Below are 19678 nucleotides of genomic sequence, written 5' to 3'. Positions count from 1 at the left end.
CCAGCCGCAACGATTCTATTTTAGAAACGGTTTCTATTTCTGCAAAATCATGTCTGGAACAACAACATACAGTAGAAAATATGACACTGATAATCTCAGGTACTGATAATCTCAGACGTTGCACTTTGGGGGTGCTATATAAATAAAGAAAATGTGCTATATAAATAGAGTTGCATGCTTGCTTGCTTTATTTTAATGTTAAAAGCGTCTAATGTAAGTTTGAATATTTTGTGCTCTTTATATATATAACAATGGATAATTCACATTTATGAACTTGCAGAGAGAGCCCACCAACATGCTCTTCTGATTGGCTGTGATTTATGATGGATTTTGTCGCGTCACATGTCATTGGGTGTGGACAGACAAATTGGTTGTCGCCAGAATCTTATCGTATCTTCTGGTTAGGGCACGGTGTTACTGATCCCAAACTTTTGAACGGCAATGTATGAGGATAAATATTCCTAGTTATTGTAAGTTATTACAATTTTGGAAAACAGTCATCTTGCTTTAGAGAGCTTGGCAAGTGTCAGCCAAATCCCTCCCTCCCTCGCTAGTTAATCTTAAGACTTCATGGTCACCATGTGCATTGCACCTTCAGGCACCTTTAACCAGGTGCTGGATTTGCGATCCACTAGACCCATTTAGCAACGCTGCAATCCTGGTGAAATATGGATGAGCTTTTTGCACCTCTCTGTAGATGGAACGGCAGAGGCTGGAGAGAGAGAAACAATTGCGTGAGGAGGCAGAAAGAGCTCGTGATGAACTGGAGAGGAGACTGATTCAGTTACAGGACGAAGCTCACATGGCCAATGAAGCACTGGTGAGAAACTAAAACATCACCCACACTAAATATACTTTCCTTAATCATTTCAGTGCTTGCTAGAGCACTTCAGTATCTATACTTGTACTCAACCCATGTGCGTGAGCCTCATACTGTTTTTTTTTTGTTTGTTTTTTTAATAGTGATGTTTTTAATAGTGATGTAATACATTACTTTTCCCAAAATTCTGTTGCAGGTGTTTTTTCTGTCTTAGTAGTGACATATTTGATTATCAATGATCAACTAATTATAATTATCCTAAGTACCATAAGTACTTTGTACACTAAGTACCAGTACTACAACAACAATAATGATAGTTATTATTATTAAATAATAAATAAAAAAAAATATTTTTATTATTTAAATAATAATAATTATGATGATTATAAAATGTATATCAAAATTCATAACAATCAGTTATAATCTAAACAGAAGTCTGAACATTTACAGATGTTTACCTTTTTTTGGCCACTTTAAAGTCTAAGCCCAATTTTCAGTTTGCATTCATTTGAGTTTTTTGGGACCCATCCGACCTAAATATTAGTACATTTAATTTATTATTGCGTATAATTATATTTCTAAGGCTATATTTCTTTATCTTTTCACGTGGTATTTTAAGACTCAATGTTCAGTGCACACTCTCAGGGTATTTTGGCTTTGTTGCTTTTAAACTGATATCAGTGTGAGTAACACTGATATGTGCATTTCTCTTAATAGATCACTATGCATGCTCAGCATAACGCTAATTCAAATTATAGAGAGCTCAGAATAGCACAGGTCTTATTATTTTTAATCAGAGAGTTTCATATCCTTGCCAGTCCTGAGTTTTCTTTCTCTCGCTCTCTCAAATATTGATGAGGTTTTTTCACTTTCCTTGCCAAAAGTAGATCTGTTTTGAGAGATATATTTAGGGAAGAAAAGACTAACCTAGTGACACGATTTCTGTGAAGCAAATGACGTAAATGTGTTAGACTGAGCCTTATGTAACAGTTTTTTGTGAGTTTTTTCACATAAATTGTGTGGAATTGTGTAAAACAGCAAAAGTTACATTTATATAGAATAATTCAGATTGCTTTTTTAATAATAATGCTGCATTGGAGTAAAATGCTGAACTTTACTGTCTAATGCCGTTAATCAACAAGGGAATCAAATGAAGAAAAATGACCTATGTGCATCTGTCTCTCTGTTTTCAGTTATGTTCGGAGGAGACAGCAGATCTGTTGGCAGAGAAGGCACAAATCGCTGAGGAGGAGGCCAAGCTGTTGGCTCAGAAAGCTGCCGAGGCTGAACAGGAGATGCAGCGGATTAAGGTTAGTGGGCATGTACATCAACACATCAGCTGCACATAGAAGATCCTTTTGCACCATTGATGACTGATCATGCTCTGAATAATTCTCTATAAAGGTGACAGCTATTCGCTCTGAGGAGGAGAAGAGACTCATGGAACAGAAGATGCTAGAAGCTGAAATGCTTGCACTCAAGATGGCAGAAGAGTCCGAAAGGAGGTAATATCACACACGCATGTTCAGCATAAATATTTGGATATTCTTAGAGATGCACCGATTACAATTTTCTGGGCCGATTTCCGATTTTTCCTTGAGTTTGACCTGCCGATACCGATTTTAGCCGATTCCGATTTCATTTTTTCTAACCACTTTACAGCACACAAATATTTATTTTATATCTTTTCTGTAATAGAACATTTTACAATTTGCATAGTACATATTTTTTTAACAGATAAACGCTATAAAATAGAACTATATAAATTACTCCAGGTGTGGGTAATTCACACACATCTAAAGTGCAGTGTTATGGAAGAACCATTTCCTTTTCACATTCAATATCCAATAATTTTTTTATATATGTATTTAGCAAACTAAACGTCTGTATGAAAACAGGGAATGGCAATAAAAGAATATATAAATAAAAAATAAAATAAATATAGCCTTGCAGTATAAAGATATTTCTCAAAGCACACACACACAGGCCTATTGCAATCACTTGTACAAACTGAATAATAAAACAAGTTTAAATGGGTACATTCTATAAATATTAGTCTTCGTTTTCTTTTCTGACATGGCCTACTCCAGTTCTTGTTAAAATATGCAAATTCTGTGCATTTTGGGCACTTTTTTTGTGAAACCCTATTTAGGCTATTTTGTCCATCAAAAGTGTGCTTTCCCTTTAATTGAGCGCGAGCAGTGAAGCGAATAGCCTCGGCGCCGAAACACGTGCTTCACTGCTCGCGACGCAGTGCATTTGCATTTGTCAGACTGACCGGCCGGTCGCCGGTCACGGCCGATCACGTGAAAATCGGCGAATTCCGGTCACCAACCGATCAATCGGTGCATCTCTAGATATTCTTTCATCAGATGACTGCTTTTCATGGTGTTATTTTAACACACATTTAGTGGTGTACCAATGGTTAAACGATAAGAGCTTTTAATTGAGTTTTAAAAGCTATTATTTTTAAAATGTCACGTTTTTTAAATTCTTTTGAATAGCCGAGTACCATTTTTCTTATTCTTTTCTGAAAATATAAAATTATATATAAAATTGTAAACTATTGAAAAATGTTTTAGTTAATTGAAATAAAGCTGAAATAAATAACATGAATATTAGATGGAAAAACGTAGACTAAAATGATAAGTGTTGAGTGAAAGTACAAAAATTACTAAACTGAAATAAATGAAAAATTTAACAAAGTATTAAAAATAACAAAAGCACAAAACAAAATAAAACATTTGTTCAATGATTTTTTTTTTTTTTATAAAAAAGAATGAATAAAGCTAGAATATATTTTTTATTTTATTATATATATTGACTGTTTACACATTCATTAAACAAAATATTGTTGGGGAAAAACATGAAAGTTTTGTGAATATGATCAAAAATGGTAGCGTTGGCTGGCAACTGAAAAATAAAAAGCAGACAGGGAAAGAGTTAATAAATACTACAATACTATATAGATATTACTTTAAAAATATTGCACAGAAAGAGCATATATAATATAAATATTAATATTATTTTATTTATTTATTTTGCCTAAAGTCTGTTTATTACACTAAAGTCTATTAAAAATCAGTGTGGATTAGAAGCATTGGCTAAAAGCAAGTTACACACAAATATTATATACTGTATATATATATAATCTATCATCTGCTGTTATATAGTCACTCAGAACTCAGTATGCGAACATGCACTATTATAGACCACCCAGATCTTCCTCTCACAGCTTGATCTATGCTGATGGCCCATCTCAAAGCCATCTACTGGGCCTTTACTCAGTATGTGGCACTCTGTTGGTGTGCATGCTTTGATAGCGGTTTTATTCTGTGCCTGTGAAAGTCTCAATTTACTGCTGATCTGAGCATCCATTTTTCAATTTCCAGCTGAATTTGTGCTTTGGAGATCCCAGTACTGTGTCCACTTCAAAGGGTTGAAACCTTGAGTGACTAACCCAATGTATTTATTCTCCGCAGGGCGAAGGAGTCCGACCAGCTGAAACAGGACCTGCAGGAGGCTAGAGAATCGGAGCGCAAAGCAAAAAACAAACTACTGGAGATCACCAGCAAATCGCCATACTTGGTAATCACCCATTCCTTACCACCTATCTCCACCGACGACGTTACATCAACGCTTGTCATTCTTAATCAGCCTGGTGTCCGAAGCCAGTTCGATTTTTATCTCTAAGAGAAAAAGAGTTTAAACTCTGCACAGTTTTTACGCTAGTCTGATTTAGCCTCTTGGCCATTTGTCAGTGTCAAGATAATTTGTTTAAATAAAAGTTGCACCAGACAGCCATTCCATTACTTGCAGGAAAACTTTCCCTTCTCATCCAGGGAAACATTCGAGAGTCTTTTAGCCTCGCAATAACCACCCTAATGCAATCAAGAATGAATATTTATATTCATATTAAGCTGTCCAGCTTAAAAAATGGTTAGGTAGCCATATAGGGTCCCGGGAATAGTGCAGCACGGTTGTAATGCTTTTCAGAATTGGATTACAAATGGGTTTAAATGTCTGGCTATTTTAAGGGAAACTGAAAGCGAGAGACTGCAGTTAACTTGAATAGCTCCATTAAATGCATTGTGAATATCCACCTGGTTCAAATACACATGATGACTGAGTGCACTTCATATCTGATTCAAATGCAGGACAAATGAGGGATTGTCCTAAGCCTTGAATGTAAGTAATGGATATAATTGAGGTCAGAAAATTAGTTGTTTTTTTTTTCTACATAAATGTTCCCAGAAAGGACGTTTTTCTACCTGGAAACTGCATTTCAGGGCTATTACAATGAGTTTCCTAATTATTGGTCTAAGCACTTGGGAACTGAGCTCTTCTGCTCTTTCAGAGCTTTGTGGATACTCTTGAAAATCCCACAGGCGGCTCATTTCTGCACATTTTAAATGCACAGTGAGTTAAGGGGTGACTGGAGGTCAGCGTATCATTTGAAACATTAGCTCTTTCTATGGGTGGCTAATGTTAGCTGTATCTGTTAGACCACTTAAAAATTCAGTAGGCATTTTAGAGCATTGCTGCTATCTCCGGGTCATGATGTCTTAACTGAGAATTTTGTAGTGTATTTTTCTTTTACCCTGAAGCGTCCTTCAGTCTTTTGACAAAATCCAACTATAGGTACAGTAGCTAAGGCAAACCTGAGCTTGACTTTGCTTAGGTACGCCATCCTGCCTGAGGCAAATGAAGGCAGTTTTTTGAAGCTCGTACTACAGTAGGTGCTTGATTTCCTAGTCGCCACACTGATCATTTAATTGACCAGTCAAAACATTGACCCTTATTTCAATATGAAACTTCTGTCTTTCATATGCTGCAGGGCCTCTCTCTCTCTCTCTCTCTCTCTCTCTCTCTCTCTCTCTCTCTCTCTCTCTCTCTCTCTCTCTCTCTCTCTCTCTCTATCTATCTCTCTCTCTCTATCTCTCTCTCTCTCTATCTCTCTCTCTCAATTTTCAATTTCATGTTGCTTTATTGGCATGACAAAAAAAATGCATCTGTGTTGCCAAAGCATAAGAACAAACATATATAAACAACAACAAGGAGTTAATACATCTGATATAGTAATATAAGTAAACAGGATAATTATGATATAGATGCAGATACTAAACACATTCTGTGCATGTCCCTCAAAGGGTACATTGAAACAATAATATATATATATATATATATATATATATATATATATATATATATATATATATATATATATATATATATATATATATATATATATATATATATATATATATATATATATATTTTTTTTTTAAAAAAAAAAAAAAAAAAGAGAATACAGACAAACAAAATAATAATAAATATATATATATATATATATATATATATATATATATATATATATATATATATATATATATATATATATATATATATATATATTTATTATTATTTTGTTTGTCTGTATTCTCTTTTTTTTTTTTAAAAAAAAAAAATATATATATATATATATATATGTATATGTATGTATATATAAAATATATAACTTGTATAAATACCTCTTATACAATTTTCTATTTATTTAGCCTTGTATTGTGGCAGGAGAAGACATTATTTAGCTGCTAGCCATGCTGTGCTTTTATCTTCCCCTAATAAAAAAAGGAAGCTTTTTGTCCTCAGTGTAGGTAGTGAAGCCTGGTATATGTTTTTCAAATTTTTGTAAATATTTGTTTCTTAAGACTTCATATTTGGGACATGTACAGTGAGGAAAATAAGTATTTGAACACCCTGCTATTTTGCAAGTTCTCCCACTTGGAAATCATGGAGGGGTCTGAAATTGTCATCGTAGGTGCATGTCCACTGTGAGAGACATAATCTAAAAAAAAAAATCCAGAAATCACAATGTATGATTTTTTAACTATTTATTTGTATGATGCAGCTGCAAATAAGTATTTGAACACCTGAGAAAATCAATGTTAATATTTGGTACAGTAGCCTTTGTTTGCAATTACAGAGGTCAAACGTTTCCTGTAGTTTTTCACCAGGTTTGCACACACCGCAGGAGGGATTTTGGCCCACTCCTCCACACAGATCTTCTCTAGATCAGTCAGGTTTCTGGGCTGTTGCTGAGAAACACGGAGTTTGAGCTCCCTCCAAAGATTCTCTATTGGGTTTAGGTCTGGAGACTGGCTAGGCCACGCCAGAACCTTGATATGCTTCTTACAGAGCCACTCCTTGGTTATCCTGGCTGTGTGCTTCGGGTCATTGTCATGTTGGAAGACCCAGCCTCGACCCATCTTCAATGCTCTAACTGAGGGAAGGAGGTTGTTCCCCAAAATCTCGCAATACATGGCCCCGGTCATCCTCTCCTTAATACAGTGCAGTCGCCCTGTCCCATGTGCAGAAAAACACCCCCAAAGCATGATGCTACCACCCCCATGCTTCACAGTAGGGATGGTGTTCTTGGGATGGTACTCATCATTCTTCTTCCTCCAAACACGTTTAGTGGAATTATGACCAAAAAGTTCTATTTTGGTCTCATCTGACCACATGACTTTCTCCCATGACTCCTCTGGATCATCCAAATGGTCATTGGCAAACTTAAGACGGGCCTTGACATGTGCTGGTTTAAGCAGGGGAACCTTCCGTGCCATGCATGATTTCAAACCATGACGTCTTAGTGTATTACCAACAGTAACCTTGGAAACGGTGGTCCCAGCTCTTTTCAGGTCATTGACCAGCTCCTCCCGTGTAGTTCTGGGCTGATTTCTCACCTTTCTTAGGATCATTGAGACCCCACGAGGTGAGATCTTGCATGGAGCCCCAGTCCGAGGGAGATTGACAGTCATGTTTAGCTTCTTCCATTTTCTAATGATTGCTCCAACAGTGGACCTTTTTTCACCAAGCTGCTTGGCAATTTCCCCGTAGCCCTTTCCAGCCTTGTGGAGGTGTACAATTTTGTCTCTAGTGTCTTTGGACAGCTCTTTGGTCTTGGCCATGTTAGTAGTTGGATTCTTACTGATTGTATGGGGTGGACAGGTGTCTTTATGCAGCTAACGACCTCAAACAGGTGCATCTAATTTAGGATAATAAATGGAGTGGAGGTGGACATTTTAAAGGCAGACTAACAGGTCTTTGAGGGTCAGAATTCTAGCTGATAGACAGGTTTTCAAATACTTATTTGCAGCTGTATCATACAAATAAATAGATAAAAAATCATACATTGTGATTTCTGGATTTTTTTTTTTTAGATTATGTCTCTCACAGTGGACATGCACCTACGATGACAATTTCAGACCCCTCCATGATTTCCAAGTGGGAGAACTTGCAAAATAGCAGGGTGTTCAAATACTTATTTTCCTCACTGTACATAGGAAATGTAATTCTGTTTCGATATCCTGGTGGCAGTGTGTACAGACTCGTTCCTCTCTTGGTCTCCACACTTTTAAATGTCTACCTCTTTCAATTTCCAGCTCATGGTCACTGACTCTGTATTTTGTTAAAATTCGTATTTCTTTTGGATTTTTTGTTTTGAGATATTCGGCCAATTGGATATCTCTGTTCAGGGATTGATAACAGAGTTTGTGTTGTATTTTATTTTCATTTTGCCATTGTTCTGTATACTCGTCTTTTAATTTAGTTTCAAATCTTTTGATTGAAGACTGAGGATTGTGTCTGTGGCGACTCTGATGCTCAGTGTACCTGTCTCTCTCTCTACCTGTCTGTCCACTACTGACTGTGTTTATCTCCGTGTACCTCTGAGCCAGCTGGTCCAGGGGGTGGACATCTGAACCCCGCTGGTTGCTCAGGAGAGCTTTGTATGCAATGGAATTTTTATCAGCTTGATTTAAATGCTGCCAAAATTTAATTGACCTTTTTTGGATTTGAATTTTCAGAGGGAATATACCGAGTTCTGCTCTGCATGCATTGTTTGGGGTGTTTGAGCGAACTTTTAGAATAATTTTACAGAATTCCAGTTGCAGTTTTTCAGTGGGAGTTTTATCCCAGTTTTTAAATTCTGGTTTCGAAATCGGGCCCCAAACTTCGCTTCCGTAAAGCATTATTGGTTTTATCAGAAAATTGTAGATTTTTAGCCAAATTCTTGCGGGGATATTTGTTTTTCCAAATTTGCATTTGATTGCATACAAAGCTCTCCGAGCTTTATTACATAGTGTGTTTATGGCCAGGTTGAAACTCCCTGATGCACTAATTTCAACCCCTAAGTAATTATATGAACCCTTTTGTTCTAGTCTGGTGTTGCCCAGAGTGAAGTTGTAACTCTGTCTATTTCCCAGAGATCTGGCTCTCCTCTGAAATACCATAACACTGGTCTTTTTCAGATTGACTGTCAGTGCCCATTTCTAACAGTACTGCTCTAGGACGGACAGGCCCTGTTGTAAACCTTCTTCTGTTGGGGACAACAGAACCAGATCATCGGCATAGAGCAGGAACTTGATGTTGGTATCATGAAGTGTGAGACCTGGGGCTGCAGATTGTTCCAACATGGTTGCTAGTTCATTGATGTAAATGTTAAACAGTGTTGGACTCAAACTGCATCCCTGTCTCACGCCACGCCTTTGTTTGAAGAATTCTGTTCTTTTGGAGCCAATTTTTACTGCACATTTATTTTCTGTGTACAGTGATTTAATAGTGTCATAGACTTTACCCCCTATCCCGCTTTCGATAAGTTTATAAAAAAGCCCATCATGCCATATTGTGTCAAAAGCTTTTTTGAAGTCTATAAAACATGCAAATATTTTCCCATTTTTAATTTTGGTGTAGTTTTTAATAAGGGTGTGGAGAGTATAAATGTGGTCTGATGTACGATATTTTGGTAAAAAGCCAATTTGATTTTTACTTAAGACATTGTGCTTGGTGAGAAAGGACAGTATTCTGGCGTTAATAATACTGCAGAAAACCTTCCCCAGACTACTGTTCACACTAATGCCTCTGTAGTTGTTAGGGTCCAATCTGTCGCCATTTTTGAAGATAGGGGTGATGAGTCCATGGTTCCAGATCTCAGGGAAATAACCAGACTCCAGAACGAGGTTGAACAGCTTGTGGAGAGCTGCCTGCAGTGTAGGGCTACTGTGCTTTAGCATCTCAGGGCAGATGCTGTCCACTCCACAAGTCTTTCCAGCCTTCAGAGCCTTCAGTTGGCTCTGTATTTCTGTTAGTGTTATTACTGTAGCTAGGGGGTTTTGGTAGTCTTTCACCTTTTCCTCTAAGTGGTGAAGTTTTTCAACTACTGAGTGTTGTTGGGGGGTGATTGCACTATAATCAATATTCTTATACAAAAATTCAAAGTGATTTTTCCAGATCAAACCATTCTGTATTGTTAATTTATCTTTAGTTTGTCTTGGACTGAATTTATTCCACAAATTCCAAAAGACGTTTTGGTCAATGGCTTCTTCTATTTTGTTAAGTTCTTCAGATCTGTAAAGCTCTTTTTTCTTATTGATTAGTATTTTGTAGTTTTTTAGTGCCTGATGGTATTGGACCCGTATCTGACTCTCATGGGGTTCTCTGTGTTTTTGGTTTGATAATAGTCTTAGTTGTTTTCTAGCATAAACGCATTCATTATCATACCATTTTTCTTTTGAGGGTTTGTGTTTTGTTATTTTGTTATTTTGTTACCGTATTTTCCGGACTATAAGTCGCACTTTTTTTCATAGTTTGGCTGGTCCTGCGACTTATATTCAGGTGCGACTTATATATCAAAATTAATACAGACTGAGATGAACCAAGAGAAAACATTACCGTCTACAGCCGCGAGAGGGCGCTCTAGTTGGCGGAGTTATTCAGAAGCGACACCATATGAAGAAAATTCAATGGATTCAGTGATGTGGAATGAGATCGCGGGAGCTTGGTTAACTTGTTTACTGGTAACTTGCTTGTTGGACTCCCTGGCTTATGTTAATTTAGCCTATTCAGCCTCCCAGGTATATGTTCTTTATGCTATTGTGTAAGTTAGCTGAATAACTGTTAATGTGTTGCATTAACATACCGGACACCTAATCAGCCTGTTGTTCTGTGTGCTACTGTGTAGTTAAATAACTTGCCTTTCCAGATTAAATGTCTGTTCTTGGTCTTGGATTTTGTGAAATAAATTTCTAAATAAATGCGACTTATACTCCAGTGCGACTTATATATGTTTTTTTCCTCTTCATGACGCATTTTTTGACTGATGCGACTTATACTCCGGAGCGACTTATAGTCCGGAAAATACGGTACTATAGTTAATTATTTTGAGATTTGATTTTTGTAGCTAATTCATCAAATATATTGTTTAAATGCTGTGTAGCCAAATTTACTCCATCTTTTGTGCATGGGAATTTAATAAGTCTGAAGAGATTAAGTTTTGATTTGATTTCTGTACTCTCAAGTGCAGTTAAATAATTCTCTATGTTGCTGCATTTTGGTGGAGGTCATACATTTTGCTGGTTTCTGATTCTTGTACAAAGCTATACTTTGTAGACTTATTTAAATAAAGAGTTGTTTGGCAGTGATCTGAAAAGGGAAGTTGTGGTGAAACTACAAATGCATTGATATCCTCTGGGTCGATATCAGTTATCGTATAGTCCACCACACTGTTACCTAACACAGAGGAATAGGTCATTCTACCTAGAGAGTCACCACGGGTCCTTCCATTAACTATGTATAAGCCTAGGCTTTTGCATATCTGGAGAACTTGTCTTCCGTTTTTGTTTATAATATTGTCAAAACTTTGTCTTTGTGGTATTGCGTGAGCTGGGACTGGGGAGATTTGACCGAAAATGTGTTTGTTTCCATCTACTTCGATGTAGTCTTTCTTTTTTCCAGTTCTTGCATTGAGATCTCCACATATTAAGATGTGACCCAATGACTGGAAATGAATTATCTCCTTTTGAAGTTCTTGAAAAATCTCCTCAGTGTAATAGGGGGAGTTTGAAGGTGGGATATAGATTGCACATAAATATATATCTCTGGTGCTATTAACTATACCTCTGTTGATTTTTATCCAAAGGTGAGTTTTTCCTTTTTTCACTGGTGAGATATCATTTTTGTATTGTGCTTTATGCCAAATTAATGTTCCCCCTGAATCTCTTCCATTTTTAACATTTTTCTTTTTTACAGAAGGTACCGAAAATTCAATGTAATTATTAGGACAATTAGATAGTAAATCTGAATAGTTCCATGTTTCATGTATAATGATGATATCTAAATTATTTACACTTTTTACAAATTCAGGATCTGAAGTTTTATCCCCAAAAGTTGTGGAGTACAAACCCTGGATATTCCAACTACTAATTGAGAATGACATTTGTCCAGATATAGGATCTGTGTTTCACGTAGAAATGTACAATTAAACCAAAAAAACAAACAAAATTTAAAAAAATAAATAAATAAATAATAATAATAATCCAACTCCAACGATATTAAGTATTATAAATGCTATGTACCTGTTATATATGTTATAGATGATATATAGGTTTATATATAAACCTCTCTCTCTCTCTTTTTTATTTATTTATTTAAAACAATATTTTTTTTTGTTTTGAATGTCCTGTTCCGCTTTTGGAAAGCTGTTAAAAGCATTAGTATTTTAATACTGATATGTTTGGTACAGCACTCCTGCTTGTGTGATATTGCTTAACTATTATGTGTACATTTTGTTCTTTTATATAGCCACTCAGCTCATTTGAATGTGTTTTTCTTTCTTCCTCTTTCTCTCGTTCACTGCTTAGCCTGTGCCGTTGTCTGCCAATGCTCTTCCTCCTGATGGCACTAACTTCAACTTCAGCATGGAGAACCTGAGTTTTGACTTCAAAGACACTGACATGAAACGTCTGTCCATGGAGATCGAAAAGGAGAAGTGAGTGCAGCCCATTTCAGGCAGCAGTCCATCCTGATCACAGTCTTTCTGCTGGTGTCACATCTGTCCACATCTTTTGAACCAGTTACATCAACTGTACCAGAGTTTGTCCTCTCTGCTGATGCTCAACTGAGTAGTGGATTAGTTTTTATGTGATAAAATTCCCTACTCCCTTGTTTGTTTAGATAATTCAACTAGAATGACCAATGACTTTCAGGTTGGCAGTCAATAAGAAGGTGATTTATGAGAATATGGTGCTGTTATTCTTAAAAAATATTGATTGTCATGATCTGAAAGATCGTCTTCTCAAAAGACTATGCCTGTTCAAAAGTAACATTCAAAAGTTTGGGAGCGGTAAATTAATACTTTCATTCAGCAAGGATGCACAATAAAGACATTTAAAATGTTACAAAAGATGTCTACCTAAATAAATGCTGTTATTTTGAGCTTTCTATTCATCAAAGAATCTTGAAAAACGTATTTCCTCAAAATAAATCCGGTTTCCTCAAAATAGCCTCCAAATGCACATCATCTCAGTATGATATTTAAACTGAACATTAAACTGATGAAAACCAGGAGATCAGCTTTGTTTCATTATATGTCTGTCCTCTTTGGCAGGGTCGAATATTTGGAGAAGAGCAAACACCTTCAGGAGCAGCTGAATGAACTGAAGACCGAGATTGAGTCATTAAAGCTAAAGGACCGAGAAACCCCTCTAGACATCCTACATAATGAGAATGCTGAGAAAGGCACCAGCAAGCAGAGCAACTTTAAAAAGGTTGGTTAAATGCATCCTTCACAAAGACAGACGTATTGTGATACAAGGTTTGAGACCAGAGGTGTCTAATCCTGCTCCTGGAGGGCTAATTTCTTGCAGATTTTAGCTCCAACACTCTTGCTTGGAAGTTTCTAGTGAGTCTGAAGACCTTGATTAGCTGGTTTTAGGTGTTTAATGAGGGCTGGAGCTAAACTGCAGGACAGTGGCCCTCCAGGAGCAGGTGTGGACAGCCCTGTTTGAAACAAATACATGCAAATAAATAGTAGATCTAATATAATAGTTGACAATAATAGTTGAGAGATGACAGGAAAGTAATGGGGAATAGTATAGAGAATTGTTGCAAGCTGAATTTGAACCTTCTTCGCCCACTTGACAACAACAGCTGCTGGCTCCAAAGTCCCTGAGCTGTATTAAGACTCCATCTTTTTTCATATCTGTTATCTGCATGTATGGTAGAGTAGTGGTTATACATCTGGGGTCAGAAGTTAAGAAATTTCTAAAGATAATTTCTAAGAAGTTATTCTAAAGTGCAGTTCAGATTACCGTAATAATAATACTAGGAGCGCACACCATTTTTGTCGCAACTGACTTGATTATTTTTGTTGTAATGCTTAGTATTTGAAACAACCCAATACATTTATTAAAGATCTTTCCTTTGGGGGATTTAAGATAAGTTGGATAACTTTTTTACCTACGAAATAAAAGGTAAACATTTATTTTAAGAGGTTAGTTACGATGATTTTAAGAACATTCTTATCAGGAATTCAATTTATTCTTAAGTTTTGTTTTTAGAACATTTTTAAGTAAAAAAAAAAAGAACATTTTTAAATGTTTTTGGGAATATAAAATACTCTTAGCTTTATTCTTAAGTTGGAAAATGAGATGAAATTTGCAGTTAATACGAATTTCATTCTTAAGAATGTTTCATGAATTTGGTAACTGGTAACTGAAATGCATTCATTTCAATCTCTGGAAGAGAAACTGAACTGGAGAGTTAAAGAGTTGAATAAGTTGATTTGGAGAAAAATATGGCACTTAAAAATGAAATCTAATTTCTTAAAATCATCATATAGCAGCACAAACACTTTGAAGTATTACCCCTTCTTGAGATTTTAATTCTTAAAAAAGTTGTCGTCCAACACTCAAATAATTTAAACTTCAGCTTTTTACGACCTACAGAAGTGCTTATTGCAGCAAGTAAATCTATCATGTTAGAATTATTAAAACTTTGAAACTTTGGAGCTTGTGTTTGAGATGGGAATAATTTTGAAAATGGAAGTGCAGGTTCACTAAACTCTTCTGAAAAGCCTGTGTTGTAATACCATTTCCCAGAAGGGCTAGTTCCTATGAAATATGATCCTAATCACACTGTTAGTCATGCCACGAGCACCGATAATCCAAAATTAATTTATTCATAATCTTTCTGAAAGGTTCAGCTACGTTTTCATCAAGTCTTATGAAACGGTAGATTAAAAGCCCCATTTTAGTCATAGAATCCTTTCCTGCTGTGTGTGTGAAATTGTCTCGTTTGCTCTACGCTAATTGATTCCTGTGTTGTGATCGGTTGTTTGGACGGGTGGATTGCCCTCTGTGTGTTCAGTCATTCTGCGTTGATGTGATTGTCTAATTGAAGCAGAGCTTGAGCAAATCAAGCCGGACACTTTGGGGGAACAGCTTTACAGCTCTCATGCGAAGAGCAGCAAGAAAATCCAACTCTGTTTTAAACACTCTGACAGCTGTTGTTTTCTTAGCCGATGTTGAGCCCACATTGGAAGCCTGTATCGGGACACTGTCCAACTCATTGTAAATCACTGTTGCTCAGGTAGCTTGAGCACTGGACCTTGGAGCAAGTAACAAGGGTCGCTGGCTTTCCAGGTCACGCTGTGGAATGATTAATGGCCGTGGCGGTGTTTTCTCCATAGCCTGGTGTGTCCTGCTGCTAGCTATAGCCTGAGGGAGTGAGAGTGTCTTAATGTACTGACAGTCTCACCTGTTCTCTGAATGTGTTGATGCGGTAATCCATCAAAATCCCCATTGAAGCGGTGGCTCACAAGTGTCCAAGCATTCCTTTCTTAATTGTTAATAGTTAAAAGTTAAAAGTCGATTAACCTCCATTGATGTTGATCTATTTTTTTTCTCCTTGTCTGTGTTTTATTGGGAAGCCATTGATTTTTACATGTTTACTTGTGTGAAGGTTGCAAAATTTCATGATCATACACTACCATTCAAAAGTTTGGCGGCAGTACTTTAAAAAAAGAAGAAGAAGAAATGATTACTTTTATTTATCAAAGATGCATGAAATTGATCAAAAGTGACAATAAATACATTTATAATGTTACAAAAGATTTGTATTTCAAATAAATGCTGGTTTTTTTAACTTTCTATTCAAGGAATTATAAAAAAAATTATCAGTTTCCACAAAAATATTAAACATCACAACTGTTTTCAACATTGATAATAATCAAAATTGAAAGAAATTGTTTCTTGAGCATCAAATAAGCATGTTTAAACGATTTCTGAAGGATCATGTGACTCTGAAGACTGGAGTAATGATGCTGAAAATTCAGCTTTGCCATTAGAAATAAATTAAATTACTTAAAATATATACAAAATGTCAAACCAAAATGGCATCTGCAAAATGATATGTTAATCCTAAAGTCTTAGATTTAAACTCTGGTCGAGAAGCTCTATGAATTGGAGAGTTGGCCAGTTTCTCTAACAGTGAAAAACAAAAAAAAGACACTAAAAATAGTTTCTCCTAAATATCAAATAAGAAATGTAATTCCTCAAAGTCATCAGAGTGTTCATACTGACAGTAATTAAATTGCTGGAGGCCGCAAAGGTTCTGTACTTTCGCTTTCCGGTAGACGTTCCCACTCGACTGCAGTATCCGGTCGTTGTCGGTGGCGGATAACATGAATTTTTGCACTTTTCTGAGGCATTTTTGCAATTACTTCAACCATCTGGTCTCAAGGTGATCTTTAGTGGATGTTTGAACTTTGAAGTCAGTTCTCCTCAAGTTCACACAGTTGTACTAGCAGAGGAACCAGACTTTTGTTGTGTATTTCTAGTGACATTTATATCTCAAGATGTCTGGAGCATGTGTGGAAACCACTGAGCAGATTGGGGTATTTCAGGGTGAAAGTACTTGTGCCTGATATCCCTGCAAATAGTTCAATAATGAAGCAGAAATGTACCATCTTTATATAGCATTAATTTCATCATTTTCCCATCTCTGTATCTCTCTTCCGTCTCTTCTTGTTTGTTTACGCCAGTGTTTCATGAGGGATTCTGTCTTGAAGTGTCTTTAAACATCACCATCAGTGGACTCACACACACTAGTGACAGCTGATCAGAGACACACACACACTGCTCTCTATCTCTCTCTCACTCTCTCTCGCTATGAATTCTGCATGACTCTGAGGTATTGAACGTGTCATACATGTCTAATGTTTCTCATGGCATGAACATAAATAATTAAAAATTACGCCTGCCAAAGTTAAAACAATAATTTATAGAATTTACCGCATTAAACTTAACATGGTATAATGCACAAACCTTATATTACACACACATTAGTTATCAGTTAACTGCAGTTAACTATTATTTGTTAATGTTTTAAATTTTATAATAAATGTATTAATAAATATACTGTTTTTGTTTTTAATCCATGTTTGTTACGGAAGTTTGTTTTCACCAAAACATAAAATACTTTATCTTTTTGCCCCACAATTGCAAGTTTACATCTTACAATTTGGACTTTATAACTCGCAATTGCAAGGAAAAATGTCCAAATTGTGTGAGAGTCACAATTACCATTTTTAATTGCGTGTTTAAATCTCACAATTCACAATACCATTTTTTCTTGCAATTCCAAGTTTATATTTCACAACTCAAAATTTACCTTTATTTTTTTTTATCCTTGATGGAAATAAGCTTTCATAGTTTGTTCATAATACATTATAATACACCATACACGTATATTAGTATATGTAAATTAACATTAAACAATGCTGTAAAAGTATTGTTCATTGTTTTTCACAACTGAGGAGGATATTGAACATTATTATTATTATTATAAAGTGTTACTGACTAATTTTAGCAAATAAAAAATGTGACATTTAATCTTCTGCAGTAGTTGTGAGATTTATCAAGCTAATTTTAATATATTGGCAACCCTAATTAAAACACATTTCATATAGATCCATAAGAAAATATTCTAATATCCTGATTTAGTGCTGCTTCTTATTATCTTTTATTATTATTAATGTTTAAAACAGTTGTGCTGCTTAATATTTTTGTGGAAACTGATGCATTTCTTGTGAGGATTCTTTGATGAATAGAATGTTCAAAAGGACAACATTTATTCGAAATTGAAAAATGTTGTAACATTGCAAATGTCTTTTGAGCAATTTAATGCAGAATAAAAGTATTAAAAGTACATTTTTAAAGTAATGTGTGTATTTTATTTATATATTTATCTCTTTTTTTTTTTATCTTACTTGTCACTTCATAAGAAACGAAGAGCATCAGTTTGGAACTTAGCACTTTTCTGTACACCTCTCAATGCTCTTCAATCTGTCTCCACAGCTCACTCTCCAGAGCACCAAATCCAGAGTGGCCTTCTTCCAGGAGCTATAGCCATCCAGGCGGACTGGACTATAGTGTCTGAATAATGTCTCGCTGTGTCGTTGTCACATTCCTGACAGGCTGTGACCCATTCCTATATGATCCTAGCACATTCCGGTGATGAAGAATGTATATGTGGTTAAAGTTTACATGCATTACTCTAAGAGGACCAGGATCTCAAGTAAACAGAACTACAGAGGGAGAATTTTTTTTTAAAGGGACACACACTCACTAACATAAACTCATTCACATACAGAGTCTCACTACACATTGTTTCCCAATATCCCTCTGTCTGCAGGAGGTCAAAAACCCATTGTAAAGACACTACAAATAGCAGTGTACACACACTGACTACATATATCTCTGCAGTGCATCTTAAATTCATCTCTCCAGTTGCACAACAGATATCTCTTTCGATCAATATGTGTCCGAATAATTGGCTAAGCAGTGGTATTGCACCCTTGTGCCGTATTAAGTTAGGTGTATATATTTGTGGTCCACTATGGAGCCGTCTAGTCATTCATAAAGGCTGAATTAAACTTTATTGTGTTACAGTTTAGAAGAGTTTACTTTCTCTCAGAGGATAGGTTAGTACAGGATATTTTTAGAGGAGAAAATGCATTTGTGAGAACACCATGTGGAACACCATTTTTAAATATGAAATATTTGGGATTTTTTTAAACCGTTTACTTGGCCTGAAATGTTTTACAATGTTAAAATATATTTTTGAAAATGTTTTCGTGCAGATAAATAAATGAATAGAAATTATCTTAAATATTCTTTGGCTGTTCTTTTAAAAAAAATAATTGATGAAACACTTTGCTTTGCACATCCCCCAAGCACTGAGTTTTACACTTTAGTGTGTAACTTGACCCACACGGATTGTGCCACAGGCATGAGTGAAATCATGTGCTTATTATTTTTCAGTGATCAGATGTACAATTTTCACCTGGTGGGCAGTAAAACCCTGCATTTTGTCCATAAGCATGGCTCAGTATAGAGCATACATCTACTGCCCACTTTATCACTTTATTAAATATTTAAATATTTCCCCCCATTCATATTCCTCATAGGGATTTCAAAAGTATATATTAAATATTATTGTTTTTAAAAATTAAGCAAAAAAAAAAAAAGACATTTACTTTTGTCTTGATGAAATGAATGGCACAGCCCATGAAGAATTGTGAATGATCTCAGTAAAAACAGTGGTTCATTTCAAAGCAACTTATGAATTATAATATAATTGAATATGTAGACTTCAGAATTTCAGCTGTTTTAAAAATGAAATTGAGATCTGAAGTGGCTTCAACAGATGCATATATCATCACTTAACAACTCCAGAGTGCATGGTAGGTCATTCTTGAAGGGTTTACAAGTTACTGTTAAAAATCAATTTCTCAGTGGAGAACGTGCCTGAGATTTTTAGAACCCGACTGTTAAGCTCCATTGTGTTTTGGAATGTTTTGTGTTTTTGTGTGAATGTTTGAAAGGACAGCGATGTATTGAGAACAGCAACAGCAGTCTGTTGGGATTTCGTCTTCCTGAAGAATCAATATAATCAGCCTAAAATTAACAATTTGTATGTTACATGAAAACTGCAACCGTCTCAATTATAGCATGAAGG

At 35.7% G+C, this 19678-nt stretch overlaps 1 protein-coding gene across 1 annotated transcript in view; it reads left to right on the top strand.

The window, feature by feature from the left end:
- nf2a (NF2, moesin-ezrin-radixin like (MERLIN) tumor suppressor a) overlaps window positions 1-18822 on the top strand; it is a 41818-nt gene extending 22996 nt beyond the window's left edge. Inside the window, exons 13-19 of the mRNA XM_084115573.1 lie at window positions 698-820; window positions 2014-2130; window positions 2225-2325; window positions 4303-4408; window positions 12520-12647; window positions 13266-13425; window positions 18016-18822. Of these exons, the coding sequence (XP_083971699.1) occupies window positions 698-820; window positions 2014-2130; window positions 2225-2325; window positions 4303-4408; window positions 12520-12647; window positions 13266-13425; window positions 18016-18066 (786 nt within the window). The 3' untranslated portion in view covers window positions 18067-18822. The remainder of the gene's footprint in view (window positions 1-697; window positions 821-2013; window positions 2131-2224; window positions 2326-4302; window positions 4409-12519; window positions 12648-13265; window positions 13426-18015) is intronic.
- Window positions 18823-19678: the final 856 nt, after the last annotated feature.

This window comes from Abramis brama (genome assembly GCF_963993115.1).
Source record: "Abramis brama genome assembly, chromosome: 5".
NCBI lineage: Eukaryota > Metazoa > Chordata > Actinopteri > Cypriniformes > Leuciscidae > Abramis > Abramis brama.
The sequence above is the reverse complement of the archived record's forward strand: the minus strand, read 5'-3'. Positions and strand labels throughout refer to the sequence as shown.